This window comes from Bos indicus, chromosome 7, assembly GCF_029378745.1.
Source record: "Bos indicus isolate NIAB-ARS_2022 breed Sahiwal x Tharparkar chromosome 7, NIAB-ARS_B.indTharparkar_mat_pri_1.0, whole genome shotgun sequence".
NCBI classification, from domain to species: Eukaryota; Metazoa; Chordata; class Mammalia; order Artiodactyla; family Bovidae; genus Bos; species Bos indicus.
Window position 1 is genome coordinate 58,550,091 of NC_091766.1, and position 15,728 is coordinate 58,565,818.

The 15,728-nt window shown below is 38.3% G+C and overlaps 1 protein-coding gene across 4 annotated transcripts in view; it reads right to left on the minus strand.

Annotated features, from left to right (window-relative positions):
* Positions 1-15,728, minus strand: part of JAKMIP2 (janus kinase and microtubule interacting protein 2) — a 190,351-nt gene that overhangs the window by 42,826 nt on the left and 131,797 nt on the right. For all 4 annotated transcript variants that reach the window (XM_070793781.1, XM_070793780.1, XM_070793779.1 and 1 more), the window contains exons 3-7: positions 10,528-11,025; positions 6,867-7,076; positions 4,946-5,044; positions 2,406-2,552; positions 1,344-1,484 (exon numbers count right to left, since the gene is read on the minus strand). In XM_070793781.1, coding sequence (XP_070649882.1) covers positions 1,344-1,484; positions 2,406-2,552; positions 4,946-5,044; positions 6,867-7,076; positions 10,528-11,025 — 1,095 coding nt within the window. The remainder of the gene's footprint in view (positions 1-1,343; positions 1,485-2,405; positions 2,553-4,945; positions 5,045-6,866; positions 7,077-10,527; positions 11,026-15,728) is intronic.

Here is a 15,728-nt window from a genome sequence, read left to right on the forward strand (position 1 = left end):
AAGTCTGGTAGAAATGCCTCAACATCTCAAAATTCTGTAAGAAACTTAGCTTAAACTGAGGATACTCAAAGTCAAGCAAATTCTTAGACTAGTGAATCTGTGAGATTTATGAGTTAGTTATTAAGGATGTGGAACTGAAGTGAGGGGCATATAAATTTGAAGGGCATGTTTAACAAATAACCTAGATTAAGCCAGTGGTATTAATTTTTCCCCACCTTTATAAACAAAAATAATTTGATCATCCAATCTCAATATATTCAAAACTTTAAAAATTTATACTTAGATGACTCTCCTTAATGTGGCATATGCATTATAACATTCACTCAATATAGAAAACATTTAAAGGGTGAACCATAAATAATTATAAGCAGAATTTATAATTCTTTTTGTCCTCAATAGCAGTAAATCAAGTTGTTCACCCTATTCTGGAGAATACTGTCTGAAGTTCTCCCATCACTAGTTCACCTCTGTAAGCCTTGGCTTGGTCGTGAAGTTAGAGTGATCACAGATGTCACTTGCAGAATAAAGACATAGAGGCAAAGGGGAAAACCCAAATGCAGATACAGGTCTTAGTCCAAAGCTGTTGGTAACACAGACTTCCCTTGTGACTCAGCTGGTAAAGAATCTGCCTGCAATGCGGCAGACCTGGGTTCAATCCCTAGGTTGGGAAGACCCCCCTGGAGAAGGGAAAGGCTACCCACTTCACTCTTCTAGCCTGAAGAATTCCATGGACTGTATAGTCCACGGGGTCTCAAAGAGCTGGACACGACTGAGTGACCTTCACGTAACATAGGTCTCAGCCAGATGCAGATGGGAGTAACAACTGCTTGACCTACTTCAGCAGGTACTAAAGTCCTCAGAACATCTGGACTGGAATTTCAGCTGTCATGTCATTGTGACATTGCTGTTCACGCGACAAATATTTATTAAACTACCAGACACTGAATCAGGTGTTGGGAAATAAGAGGCCTATAGTCCCGTTATTGTAGGCAAAATATTTAATCTCCGAGCCTCAGAATCTTGATACTAGAAGGTAATTACAAGATACATCACGCCATCAACCTACTCATATATAATACATTTGGAAATTCTTTTAATGTGCTCTGTAGCTATTATTTGAGTTACCAAATTAGTTAACAAAGGATTATAACTGAAAAGATAGAAAACAGTTAAAGGATATAAAGGAGTTTTGGAACAGTCTCTTGAACCTATTTACATATTGATCACATGAACTTGGACCTTTGGGGCTAATTCAAAATTATTAAGTGCTTCTAGTGTATGTTGATTTCTTGCTTACTCGTCCTTGAGAACAGCTTAGAGTTTACAGATTAACCAAGACCTACCCTTGTGAGCTCATCAATAATGTTCTGTTGCTCAATGACCTGAAGTTTTAGAAACTCTGTCTCTTGTTCTTCATTAGCTTGATCGAGGTCATTTAGAGATTTTAATTTCTTCAAGGGTGGATGGGATGTGATTTTTTCTCTCTGAGTTGAAAAAAAAAAAAAAAAAGAAAGTATAGGTGGAGACTAAAAATCCCAAACTTCAGTGGTTAATATAAAATGTCTGTAGAAATTTTATGAGGTTCCAGATAAATGTGAAAACTGCCTAGCTTCAATACATAGACACACACACCAACTAACATCTTCACGTATATTTTGTCTGCTATAGTAGGTGGAAATCATTGGGAATGTCTGAAGATCTCTACAGCTGGACTAGAAGTTTGTCAGAGTACATTAGCACATCACCTCTCTATATAAGGCAAATGATGGCATCTATTTCCAGTTATTATGCAAGATCTTAGAAGATGTGGGTACTTACTATATTGTTCTATAAAGAAAACATTAGTAAAACTCTTGGAAGGGGGGTCTCTTTTTAAAACACTTTATTTTTAAAACATTTTAGTGAATTATATTTGATTTATGATGTGTTAATTTCTTCTGTAGAGCAAAGTCACTCAGTTATACATATGTATACATATGTATTCTTTTCTTATATTCTTTTCCATTCTGGTTTATCACAGGATAATTGTAATATCACAGGATATTGAATACAGGCCCCTGTGCTGTAGTAGGGCCTTGCTGTTCGTCCTGGAAGCAGGCTTTCATGGCTGAGGAGACAGGTTGGAACTCTGCTTCTCTATCTTGGAGCTTTTGGAGAGTGTGCAGATTCCTGGAAGTACTCCTATCGTTCTGCAAAATTTAGAAACTCCATAAAATTCAGAGCCAGCAGCCTTCTCTTGATTTCTTCCTTATGGGTTCTTCCTTGCTTACATAAGGGAAAAATCTAAACCTTCACAGATAGCACTATATAATATTTTAAAAATAAACTGGGAAAGACCAAGAAGTCAGGTTAGTGGCATAATAAAAACAAGGAAGCTGCACTTTTGCAGAGTGTGTGATACACACCATTTCTGAATTTTCCTTGGTAACGGCTTTTAGTTTCTCTTCCATGCGCTGCAAAGACACCATCAGTTCATCATTTCTCTTGGCGAGGCACTTGTTCCTTTCCAGAAGAGGTTTACATTGTTTTTCGGTTTCCCGCACACGCTTTAACTGGGAAGACATAAGACAATGTGTCCCTTCTGTTTAGAGTCTGAAAATAACCGCATTATAGCAACAGCCACCAAAAAAAGTGTAAACTATATGACAGGCTATTTTAAACATAAACATCTAAAAATTATGTAAAAAATTCCTACTACTAAAAAGCAAATGAAAGCAGCACAAAAGAAAATGGGCAAAAGACAAAGGGCAAAGTACACAGGAGATCAAAAAGGCCGCTAGATATTTGGAAAGTTACTCTGACTCATTAGTAAGAAGGAAAATAAATATGAAAATTCTATAATAAGAATATACCTCACACCCACCAAATGACTAAAATGATCTATAATATTATCTTTGCATGTTTATAAAGACAAGGAGAAAATGCAATTCATATATTATTTGAGGGAGTTTAATTGTCATAACAACTGTGGAAAACTGTTTGGTAATAAGTGCTGAAATTGACTGCATGCATACTCTATGATCCCGTAATTCTGCTCCTTGGTATAGTCCCCCCAGACATGAATATATTTTCTCACCAGGACATGACGTAATAGAACCATTAACAACTTTAAACTATCATGGAACAACAGATATGTCCATTAACAATAGATGAATAAATATTTACATATACTCATCACATATAATTGTATATACATATTGTGCCATATATTTTTATAATAATATATATATACCATAGACTTTTATAATAAATATATAATAATCATATAATCAAATAGGATAGAGTTGTGAACATGAATGAATTCTATATGCACCACAATGAATGACTCTCATCAATGTAACACTGAGCAAAAAGCCAGACACACAAGGATAATTATTGTATGATTTCATTTATAACACATTTTTTTGGTGGTTATTGGACACACTGCACAGCTTGTGGTATCTTAGTTCCCTGATCAGAGATTGAAATTGGGCCCTGGCCATAAAAGCACTGAATCCTAAGCATTGGAACTCCAGGGAATTCCCTACAACACATTTTTTAAATGGTTTTTTAACCTGACGTTTACCAAATATGGGATGAGGTTACATGGCTAACTCCTGAAAAAGGACGTTTAATATCTACTGCCTCTATATGCTGGGAACAAACAGGGCCGTCCCCAAAAGTTAGCCAACAACTTAATTACAATAATTCTTATTGTTTTGTTCTTGCTGTTTGCTCCCTGCATCTGTAACTGTATAACTGGATTTGTTTCTAGCCGCATGAAAGCTTTTAAGTTACAAATGGTTGCTCAAACTCCTGCTACTGCTGTAGCTTCCTCCAGCTACTATTTGGGGCCCCTGGATCAGATATCCTCAATATGAGGATTAGGAGAATATGCTGCCTCACCAATTTAGGGGACAATGCCCCTTGTCAGCTCGGAAGTAGTTATGGAATGAGAACAACGCCCCTTTTCCCTAGGCAACATAATTCTCCTAAAAGAAAAGGGGGGAATGAGAGAGTCAGTTCCTAGGCAGGTTGATAGGGAGTCTAGGGGTCCCCAAGGAGAGAGGGGTCTGGAATTCTCAAGGAGGAAGAAAGGACAAACTTTTTTTCTTTCTCCACATTCCTTAGGATTATATAACAATAATGTATCCTGCCTAAGGACAGTCTTTGGATTCAACCCTCTGTTATCTTAAAATGTTAATTATGGGAGTAGACCTGGTCTTTACAAGGATGTATCTTGCCTGAGGACAGTGTTATCTTAAAATGTAAATTATGGGAGTAGGTCTGATGAGGTCTTTACAACCTCCAGATATTCTTTGGATTATATAACTTCATTGTTAACACTAGCAAGTGGGTATTCTTTCTGCCCCCCTCTGATGCCTATGTCAGAAGCTTTCTCTATCTCCTTTATACTTTAATAAAACTTTATTACACACACACACACAAAAAAAAAAATGGCGATAGACATCTATAGTAAGAGAATTCAGTACCATGGTTAACTTTAGAAGGATGGTGATTGAGAGAGGTCTCAAGAAGGGGAAGTTTGGAGATGCTGGTAGTCTTCCACTTATTCATCTGGCTAGTAGTTATATGAGTACTACACATTGGGCATAGTTATTGAATTGTACCTTTATTATTTGTGCACTTTTCTTTACTATTCTGTACTATAACATCATATATACCACTATAGGGGCTTTCCAGGTGACTCAGTGGTAAAGAATCCACCTGCCGGTGCAGGAGACAAGGATTTGATCCCTGGGTCAGGAAGATCCCCTGGAGTAGGAAATGACAACCCACTCCAGACTTCTTGCCTGGACAATTCTATGGACAGAGCAAGCTGGTGGGCTATAGGCTATGGGGTTGCAAAGAGTTGGACATGACTGAGCGAATGAACGTGGACATACTACTATAACAAAATGCCTAAAAAATAATAAAATTTGTAAAAATTCTGCTTAGAACTCACCAGTTCATTTCGTTCATCTCCAAGCAAGGTATTCCTGTCTTCTAATTTTCTTATCGTTGCATTCAACTCAGCTATTCTCTTTTGATTTCTTCGCAAATCCTACACGAGAAAATTAAAATGGGAATTTCTTCAATAAAACTTTTCACAAAGTTTTAGAATACTGCTCTTAAAAGTAATAGGCTTAATTCCTTTCATCTGGCTTATGAGTTGAGAGTAAAATGTCCTCTTACTCAGAAGAGAGTAAATATTTACCTTATTCCAAACCCCCAAATTAACTGCTTGGGTTTAAGATCACGCCTGGTTGAAACTGCAAATGAATTCTATGTGGCACATACTCCCTGGGGCCCTGACTCCTGACAAAGAAAGTGGTAGAAAGCTGGATCAGTTTATGAGACCTGTGAGCTGTGAGATCAGGGTCATGCTGTGATTACATGAGGTTCAAGGAGCATCCCTTATGTCATGGCTGCACAGTGCTTCCCACAGGTTAGATAGGTGTCCTGTTATTACATTTAGCCAAAGAGAGTATAGAATAGGAGGTAGGGATGGGATCTGCAAATTCCTGCGTACCTTTGGAGAAAAAGGTCAGATTCAGAAGGCTAGTGCATTACCTCCATATATGAGACACAGTAGATTAATGGACAGACTTTGCTGGTAGATTTTGCCCAGATCAGCTGGCTTCCACACTGGTGTGACAGACATGGAATCACTTCACACATAGCAATCATAGATTAATTCTGTGCTCTAGAGTCCACAGGACCATTACACACTTACATGTCCATTATCATCTTACATGTTGATAGTGCTCTACTGTTGACAAAGCAGTTCCACACACATTATATCTCTAGATTCATAGTATCCTGGAAGATTTTGCAGAACTGAGAAGATTTAGGGAGGTCTAAGTTGTTCAAGTTCTCTATCAGTAGCTCAATAACTAGCATATATTAGATGCTATGCACCAGACACTATGCTTAACATTTTGCTTATCTTTTCTCCTAACCTCAGACTAGCTCTGCAGAGTACCACTATTGCCTCTGTTTTACAGATGAGGGAACTCTGAGCTGTCAAAGGATCTGCTAAAGTCACACAACAAACGGCAGATCCAGAATTTAAACTAAAGGGTATGACTTCAGAGCATATTCTCTTGACAATTTTGCTATACTGCAGGTAGGTGTCAGTGATAGAACTAAAACTTACATCTGCTAAAATCTAGTTCAGTATTCTTTCTCCCACCTACTAGGATATATATCCATAAATTATTCATTACTGAGTTCTAAGTATTAGCAATACTTTGAAATATCTATCTTTGTTCCTAAATAATACATTGCTATCTTTTTAGCAGATAAATACTTTGAGAGATAAAAGATATGAAAGTAAACTATATACAAGCTGATTTCTATCACTAAATTTCTAAAAATAATTTATCATATAAAATGATGAAAATACAGGAAAATAAGTGTCAAACTCAACCAGACTTGAAGTTTTCAGATGATGGTTACGAATGGTTTAGTCTTTTACACAGTTGTACATTTTGACCCCTGTACATGATAACCATTTTTACCAGTTTCCAACTCAATTGTTCATACAAGGGAAAATTCCAGTCTTGGCAAGAAGCAAAGTATTTTCATCTAATTGATGATTCTTAAAATACTGATGTATGGACAGGTATCATTTGGCTAGAAAAATTCTATGAATAATTTTAAAAGATCTGTAATTCTCTTGTGATCAGCTAATAGCAGTTCAGATCATTTTGTTGTCTATGAGGATAGAAAACCCTGCTCCCAAGATACTCCCTGGTTTTATAGCAGGAGATAGAATTGATTTCTCTGTAGTAAACAGGAAAAGAGCTTAAGTGAAAAGTAAAACTTAGGTACTAAATAAAAGATGACTCCTGAGTCTTTAACTTCAACTTGAATAGACTTACTGGACTGCTGCAGTGTTCAGAGCCGTCTCCTGCCCTTCCTGGTATTTCTCGTTTCGGACTGCTCATGTTACATTCAGCCTCCTTGACCAGAAAGAGCTGTTCATCCAAAGCCTCCTTCTGGAGCTGGAGCTTCTGTACATAGCCTGTTTGGGTCTCCAGTTCCTTTTCCAGAGAAAAGATGATCCTGTCCTTGGCTTTGATCTCATCCATCTGAATTAAATGACACCCAGGACATTTTATTTAACAATGCTGCAAAGAAATGCATCTTCACAATGGTATGAGCTTAACTTCTTTCTGCTCATTGAAACAGGAAAAAAGAATCATGAATACGACAAGTATATTTAATTCAGGAATAAGGTAAAACTGGTGTCAAGGAGGGTAATTTTTTTCTCTCTAGTATATCCTGTGTAGATGCTGTGATTCAGTATATTGTTTGAAATAGTCTGGGTTGGTTGGTTATAGAAAGCAAAAGTTAACTCAAAGACAGGTTATTAGTGTTAATTAAAGACAGATACTAAATATTCTACTACAGTGTCTCCCAGGACAATGTGTGATGTTACTTCCTATTTGGGGGAACGATCTTTGAATTCCTTTTAAAAAGCAGTAACAACAATGAACAGCTCATTTGTAGCTGAAGAAGCTTCAGTATTTCTAGTAGCCTCATCATTTTCTAAGGCCAGTATGTTTGCATTCAGGTGGTGAATTTGTCCCTCCATGGTTCATATTATATAGCTCCTTTCATTCCTATCCATTTTCCAGAGCAGCTAGTTCTTAGCAACCATTTTATTACTACCATCAGAAAATCATGGTTGGGACAAGAACAGGAATGGAAAATACCTAGCAATATTAGCCACTGTTTTCCCACCTGTATCTGTGGGATATATTTATTGCTAAGTCTGAGCATGGTCTCAGATAAACTTCTCAACTAAAGGCCAAAAGTATTTAGTACCCGTTGATCAGATTTCCACCAGATCAAAAACTTTCTGCCATCCCTAGGTGAGGGCTAGTGAAATTATTGTCTATAAACAATCTTTGAAGAAAGCATAGCCTTTGGGTAAAGCCTTTCTTCTCATTTCATTATATTCTATGAGAATATTAAAAATGGAAATAGAGTAGGCAAGTGGACACATTTAATATAAATAATATTATGCTGTTCTCCTCTTTATAAGAATGTCTCCTTACACATAACAAATCACTTTGTATAAATATTTCTTTGCTGTGTTCCTAAGACCAAAATGCATTTTTTAACATATTTGGGACAGAAATTGTGTTATACAATCACATTTCCCCACATGTAACTATTTGTGAGCTACTGCCTCCAAGTCACATGATTAAATTTTAGATCATTTTGGGGAGGTCATGGTCCTGGGATATCATCTGATAACTTGGCAAGTAATCAAACACTGTCCTGTTAATTTGGGAGTAAAGGCATTGTCTTTATTTTTATCTCCTTGTAGGAGACAAGTCTAGTGTTACTCTTATCAGTGTTATTCTTATCTAAGTAGCATGTTCATTTGTTAGATCTGTCATCCATGGTTTATTTACAGTTTACCAGAGCTCTAGATCTGCATGTTCCTAGTTGGTTTTGATGTACTCTACATAAATAAACCTGCTGGGAAATCACCTCATCACACCCATATAATCATTCTCATCATCATAACTGAAATTTATTGATCTTTTAATACATTCAATGCATTCAGGGTCTTATATATCTTATCTCATTTTAAAACAATCCTATTATGTAATTCTGTTATCATCGCTTCTCAGGTGATGACTGAGGACCCAAAGGGTAAAGAGCTTGATCATGGTCATATGGCTAATAAATGATGAAGCCTGATTTAAAATACAGACTTATGACCCTCGGGCCCATGCTATTAGGCACTGTGCTATACTTATGCCAAGATTATCCTTCCAGCATTTTCTCAAAGTGGTTTTCTGTAGACTATCAAGTAACTAGTGTCAAGGAGTCTCAATTGCATACTGGTTATAATCATGGACTCTGGTTTCAGAATACTGAAAATCTTCCAAATTCCTAGTTCTTAAGTAGGGAGAGGGTACATATCAGAATTTCCCGGGTAAATTTTCTACACAGGATCACTCCCATTTCTCTTCCTTTCTGTTTCACAAATGGAACTGGGTGTTGGGGTAAGAACAAGATTAGAAGGAAAAAATGAAGACAAGTACATCTGTATTACTGAAAAAGTTTCCTGTTTTTCTGTTTGCACTGAATTTTTGAACTAATATTCAGAGAAACTAGATTTTACACTGTTACTCAGAGAGATATCATGTCTGTCTCTGCAATGTGCCAGTGAAAAGAAGTTATGAAAAAAATTATAACCATGGATGGGTGGATATATTTGTAGACTTACATTGAAACCATTGACAAACAAAAACATTTAATGTAAAGCTTCCTTTTCATTTACCTACCTGCTGACTCCAGAGTTCACATCCTGATTCTTTCTTCAACAGCCACTGGTGTTTTAAAAACCAAAGGCAGGGCAGGGACCAATATTTCTGCACTGCGTTTGGTCTTTATTGTCAACCAATACAATAGCATGAATTGCGGATAAAAAAATTGCGAAGTTTGGCAAAGGCAACATTTACAGTCACACTGTATTGCAGTACAAAGAACATCACATATTTAATTTTGTCTAATATGTCCTCTGATAACCACTTTTTACATAAAATTGAAATCCTAGAGATATCGTCCAAGGGACATAATTAGAATTCTCAGAATATAAATAGTTAGAATCAACAGATACAAGAAGGAAAGTGTTTTTAAGTTCTTTTCTAAGAAAATATTTTTAGAGAAGCACAAAGTACACTTGAACAGGTGATAATTTGATAATATATAACCCAGCTATAACTGATACTAAACATTCTGAATACAGATGCAAATAAACACTTCTTCTAAGACAAGGTCAATCTGCAACATTATAGCTTTCACACAGTAATTCTATTTACTTTTAAGCATAGTGAAAAGACTGATGTGGCTTTTGGTCATACATATTAAAAAAAAAGCTTCAACTCAGTAGGGGTTGAAGTAAGTCTTAGAAATTGGTAATAGCAAGTAAGCTAGGTAGGAATGACAACCAATTTAAGAATTATAATGGTCCTTATTTTGAATTGCCTCCATTTACTCTGGGGAAGAAGATCTATTTGTAAAATGACCAGGGGTTTTATAGCCCTGCTTCTTGCTTTCAGACATGGTTCCTGGGGAGAAAACACGTGAATCCCTCAGTATGTTCCCAGTGGCTGCCATTTTCAGACACCTTGAAAGCCAAAGAAAATCCCCCCGCCCCTGTAAAAACATTTTATAAATGGAAAGCCTACAAAACATGCCGATGTTGGAAGAGTATATCATTCAGAAAATTTTCATATACACCCAAGGAAACAGGAGCCATTAAATAGTAACTCTCCATACGTGTGAGGCTAGAAATATTCAATCTTTATGAGAAAGATGACTTCAAAATCTTCTACCTTTTACAATGCCAATTTTGGCCTGGGCGCACCTATTTACCTATCGACTTATCTTATATTTTGAACAGCACGAGACAGGAGGGCACTGTTAGCAATCCACTCACGAAAAAACACCTGGAAAAGCAAGCCCCACGGCTGCCTGAAGCCTGGAAAGAGAACGGTTCTGCCCTGGGTTACTAACCAGCCTCCGAATATCCCGCTCCGACTCCCACTTGATCTTGGAGATGGCTTCCTGGTGGGACTGATGCTCACTCCTGAGGTCCCCAGCCTTGATTTTATCCGCTTGGATCATGTTGCTCAGCGCCTCGTCCACCTGCTTCTTGGCCGTTTTCAGGTCCGCAATCTCCTGTAAGAGCTTAAGGCGCTCGGCATCGAACAGTTTCCGGGCCTCCTCACGGGCCTCGATGGTGAGCGCTGTCCTTACTTTGTCGCTGCTGCCGTCCCGGAGCGCGCACAGCGCTGACTTGAGCCTCTGGATCTCGCCATCCCGCACCTTCACTGTCCGGGCCATTTCCTGCTCATGCTGCTTGATGAGATTCTCCCGCACGGCCTGCAGCTCCTTCATCTTCTCCTCGTGGAGCTTGGCTTTGAGTTCCGTCACCAGGACCGTGTGCTTGCGTTGCTCCAGCTCGCGGATCCTCTTGGCTTCTTGAGTCTTCTCTCGCTCGAGTTTAGATACCTGAGAGGCGAAAGGAGGAAGAGAGGTGAGCCTCATCAGAAAGACGTGCTCCTAGGCATGATTAGCAGCTCAGATCCCTGCGATCTCCTAATGCCTCATCTCTTTTCAAATTCTAGCCCGCAGTGGAAGGAGGGAGGGTGCCCGCGGAAAACCACAGGCCTTTTTATGCAGGGAGGACAGCATGTGAGGGCTTCCATGATAGCTCAGTTGGTAAAGAATCTGCCTGCACTGCAGGAGACCCCGGTTTGATTCCTGGGTCAGGAAGATCCCTTGGAGAAGGGATAGGCTACCCACTGCAGTATTCTTGGGCTTCCCCTGTGGCTCAGCTGATAAAGACTTTGCAGGCAATGCGGGAGACCTGGGTTTGATCCCAGGGTTGGGAAGATCCCCTGGAGAAGGGAAAGGCTACCCACTCCAGTATTCTGGCCTGGAGAATTCCATGGACTGTACAGTCCATGGGGCAGAAAGAGTCGGACAAGTCTGTGCCACTTTAACTTTCACATTATGTGAAAGGAGGAAATACCCAAGGATGCTTCCAATACTTTGTTCAGACAAATGTTTGATGTTCTGGGGCTTTACTATTTTGTGTGGTCTTCAGGCAAGCAGCACAGGCATCACCCAGAGGCTTATAAGAAATGCAGGGGATCCACCCCAGATCTGTGAATGAGAACCTGCAGTTTAACCCATCCCCAGGTAACTGACATACACATTAAAATTAGGAAATTGTGCTCTAATGTTTTTCATCTTGGTGAGGAGTTCAAAATAGATCATCTGGAGATCATTCTAGACTACACATCCCTAGTGAGGTCTAAACTGAGAACTGTGCATGTCCCAGGACACCCAGGACAGTCCATAGTTCAATATTTTGATCAGACTGAAAAACTGGTGTCTAAAGTGATAGCATAAAACATTTCCCTTTCTTTTTCTTCTTCTTCTTTTTTTGAAGAGAAGTTAACTGCTGCTAAGGGGGAAGTGAGGAATGAAGATGGTTGATATGTCCTCAACTTCACCTTCCTTACTATAGCAACTTGGTTCCACCCCCCCACCCCCAATTTTTACAGATACACACACACCAGCAAAAACCCCTGCAGTACAAGGACCTCTCTGCTACAGGAGGTCAGTGGCTGTTATTTCGGCTACATGGGTGTCTGTCTGAATTCTTCACCACCTGCACACTTATCTCCCTCTCTCCCCCATCTATGTCAACACTCTGAGGAATTTAATAAAGTATTGCTTCTAATCGTTTTACTAGCAAGGAGAAAAAAAAATTCTCCTGTGTTTTGTACTATTTCCAATGGTAATACAGGTCTTTATAGATAAGCAACAGCACTGCCTTAATTTGGCTGTGAGTTTGTCCCTGATTTAGTAGATAAGAGTGTGGCCTGGTATCTGTAGCTTAAAAAAACCTCACTAGGCTCCTGTACTGTCCTCCTCCTACTGTCATTGCTGCTGCCTGTCTTTGTTCCTCTGTCTCAGTCTTTTGCACACATATACACACAGGCAGTAACCTAGAAAAAGGGAAAAATCGGGCATCCCCAGGAGTAATATCTAGGTGAGTGACACTGAGTCTTTGCCATTTGTAAAATTAGACCATTTTGTAAAATAATTGCTGAGCCTTTCCAGCTGAAAAATTGTAAGATCCAAATTCTTTATTGAAACAATTGTAATTATGACGTAAAGTGTCTGAGATTTTACTTACCTTAATGGTTTACCTACCTTTAGCTAGAACAGGATTTTCTAAGTCCACATGGCATTCTATGAATATTTGATTTTAAAGGTACAACAATTATTCCCATGTAGGTTATTCTAAAAGGACTCAGGACACAAGGAGATTTGGCGAAATAAACAGCCAAGCACCCCCAAACAACTATTCTCGGGTCTTGCCTCCAGCCCAGCCCAGGTCCCCTCCCAAGTGTCTGTTAGCGGATACATTCTAGAGCAGCGCTATCCCACATGGTGGCCACTAGCCACAGCGAGCACTTGTGATACTGCAAAGTCTAAACTGAGCCTGGCCCCAGGTATAAAATACTCATCCCATTTCTAAGACTTAGTATGAGGTAAATAATAATATATCATTAATAATTTTTATATTGGTTGAAACTATAATATTTTGAAGTTTTTTGGCCTTGTGGCATGTGGGATCTTCCTCAAGCAGGGATCAAACCCATGCTCCCTGCATTGGAAGTGTGGAGTCTTAAACAATGGACTGCCAGGAAACTATATATAGTATTTTGGATAAATTAGGTAAAATAAAGTATACTATTACAATTAATTTGGCTTATTTTTACTTTTTAAAATTGTAGTTACAAGGAGTTTTAAAATCACATATGTGGCTTGGATTTGTGGCTTGCATTATATTTCTTTTGGATAGCATTACTTCAGAGTTCTTGGAGGTTCATTTAACGAATAGAGCTTTTGTCACACTGCTGCTGACATTGTCTTAGCAAAATCCTGTTATGATCTATGTGCCAGGGCTTCTTCCTGTTGGGAAACAGAATCCCAACACTTCAGCTGCCCCTTTCAGCTCTCAGATGACTTGGTTGGACTTTCAGCCCCATTTGAACTCCTCATTCGCCATCTCAGGCATAGGGCAGTATTCTATTTTCTGCACACACCCTGAATCTCTACACCTCTGCGCCTGCCTAAGTTTCTTCTTCCTGATCTGCCCTTCACTCAGTTCCTTTTGGGGTCCTCTCATTCCTCCTGACCCAGCTAGATGCTACCCTCTCTGGTCATATCACCCTGATCACCCAGGACCAAGCTCATCTCTCCTGCATTTGTCTTCTCAGTGCAGTTTGCTGACACCTCCTTGCCAGTCTCTTCCACATTTTTCTTTATGCTGTTTTTTTTTTTTTTTTTTTTTTTGCGCACTTGTCTGTCCTCACCATCTCCTCTCCTACCCCACCTCAACTGGAAACTCCTAGAAGGCTGCCAGTGAGCCTTGTTCATCTGTCTACCCAGTGGTTGTCAGCACAACACAGAAGACAAAGAACATGTGTGAAATTAAAGAATGTAAGCCGGTATGTTTCCCTGGCTGGCCTCGTAACCAGAGGCAGGAATAATATATCCTGTCACACATTTTAGAGAACATGGGCTTGCACTGTTACCCAGGGTTGCCCTCATCCATCCCTTCCCTGTATAAAACAATAAAAGAAAAATACCCCCAACATATAATGTCTGCCTGTGTTCTGTTCGATATTTCTCCCAATGTTCAGTAATGGCAGCCTAAATCTTACTTCCATTTTTTTTTTACAGTGAACTGAAGAAGGACTTTCTAGACTATGAGTGAGCAAACAGTACCCCATGAGCCAAATCTTTCCCGCCCCCTCCCCCTTTGTGAATAAAGTTTTATTGGCACACAGCCAGGCCCATCCATTTCCATGTTGCCTATGGCTGCTTTCATGCTACAATGAAGCTGAGTAGTTTCACAGAACCTCTCTGGCCCACAAAACCTAAAACATTTACTATTCTGTACTTCACAGAAATGTTTGCTGATTCTTCTTTTATATAATGTAATTTTTGAAAAGAGGGGCCTTATTTTTCACTGAGTTAGAATCTCTGATAATTTACCTTCCATCTAATTTACCTTGGGGAAATTAACTCAAGTGATAGGAAATTATCATCTTCAATTGAAGATGAAATTGATCATCTTCAATTTCAGCAGGATGTATTTACGTTCCTTAGGCATTTGGAACAGTATCATGACCATAAGAGCAGACAGGTAATGAGTTACTAGGGGAATTTTAGCAGCTCTTCCTAAAACAATGAAAAGCTGTAGTAAAAATGGATAAAGGGTGATGAATTCTGGGTTTGTATTTTGATTTCACCATCAACTGTCTTTAAGAAAGTTGCTTTATCCTGAGGATCTTTGATTACACTTTAAAAAATACCTGTAAAAGAGATATTTTTAGGATTAAATTAGATAATGAATGGGAAAGTAGCTTAAATTGTAAAGTACTGTAAAATGTAAGGTAATATTATATTGGATATAAGAGGAAATACTCATGATCTGAAATTATTTATGTGAAGTTCTCTGCAGGTGTATTAGATTGTACAAGTTTGTGATTCTGTAATTTCTCTCAAGTTATAACACTAATCTTTTATGTGTAGACTGGAGAAGAGATGAATGAAAAAGAAAAAAAAAAAAAAGTGAAAATACAGGTGTATGGAAAATATACTCCAGCATGAAGACAAAACAAATAGGAACACACACTGGCATTTTCGTCCATCACTTAAAGGAAAGCACAGAATTCGAAAAAAAGAAAAGATATTGAATTACTTTTGGCACTTTTTAATGTCTATTTATTTGGTTGTCATGGAAACTGTCATTTTTGGCAGTATTTCTAGGTATGGTGGTTTTTTTTGTTTTTTTTTTAACTTGAAAAGAGTTTCACTATGAAGGAGATACAAAGAATGTGACTGACATCTGGAAGGAAAAAAGAGCCAATAAAAATTTTGTAGTAAAAACATTTTCTGAAAATTATTTATAGCTTAGATTGTACCACTAAGAAATAGATTTTAATATTTTAATGTAAAAAAAACTTAATGTAAATTATGAAAATGAGTATACTAAAAAATGAAGAACTACCTCTGAGTAATATGAAAAAATGTGAAGATAATATTTTGAAAGGTAAAAATTAATGAGTTGATTGAAGGGATAATGAATTTTTACTTGTGGAACTGTTATATGGACAAAAATTTCA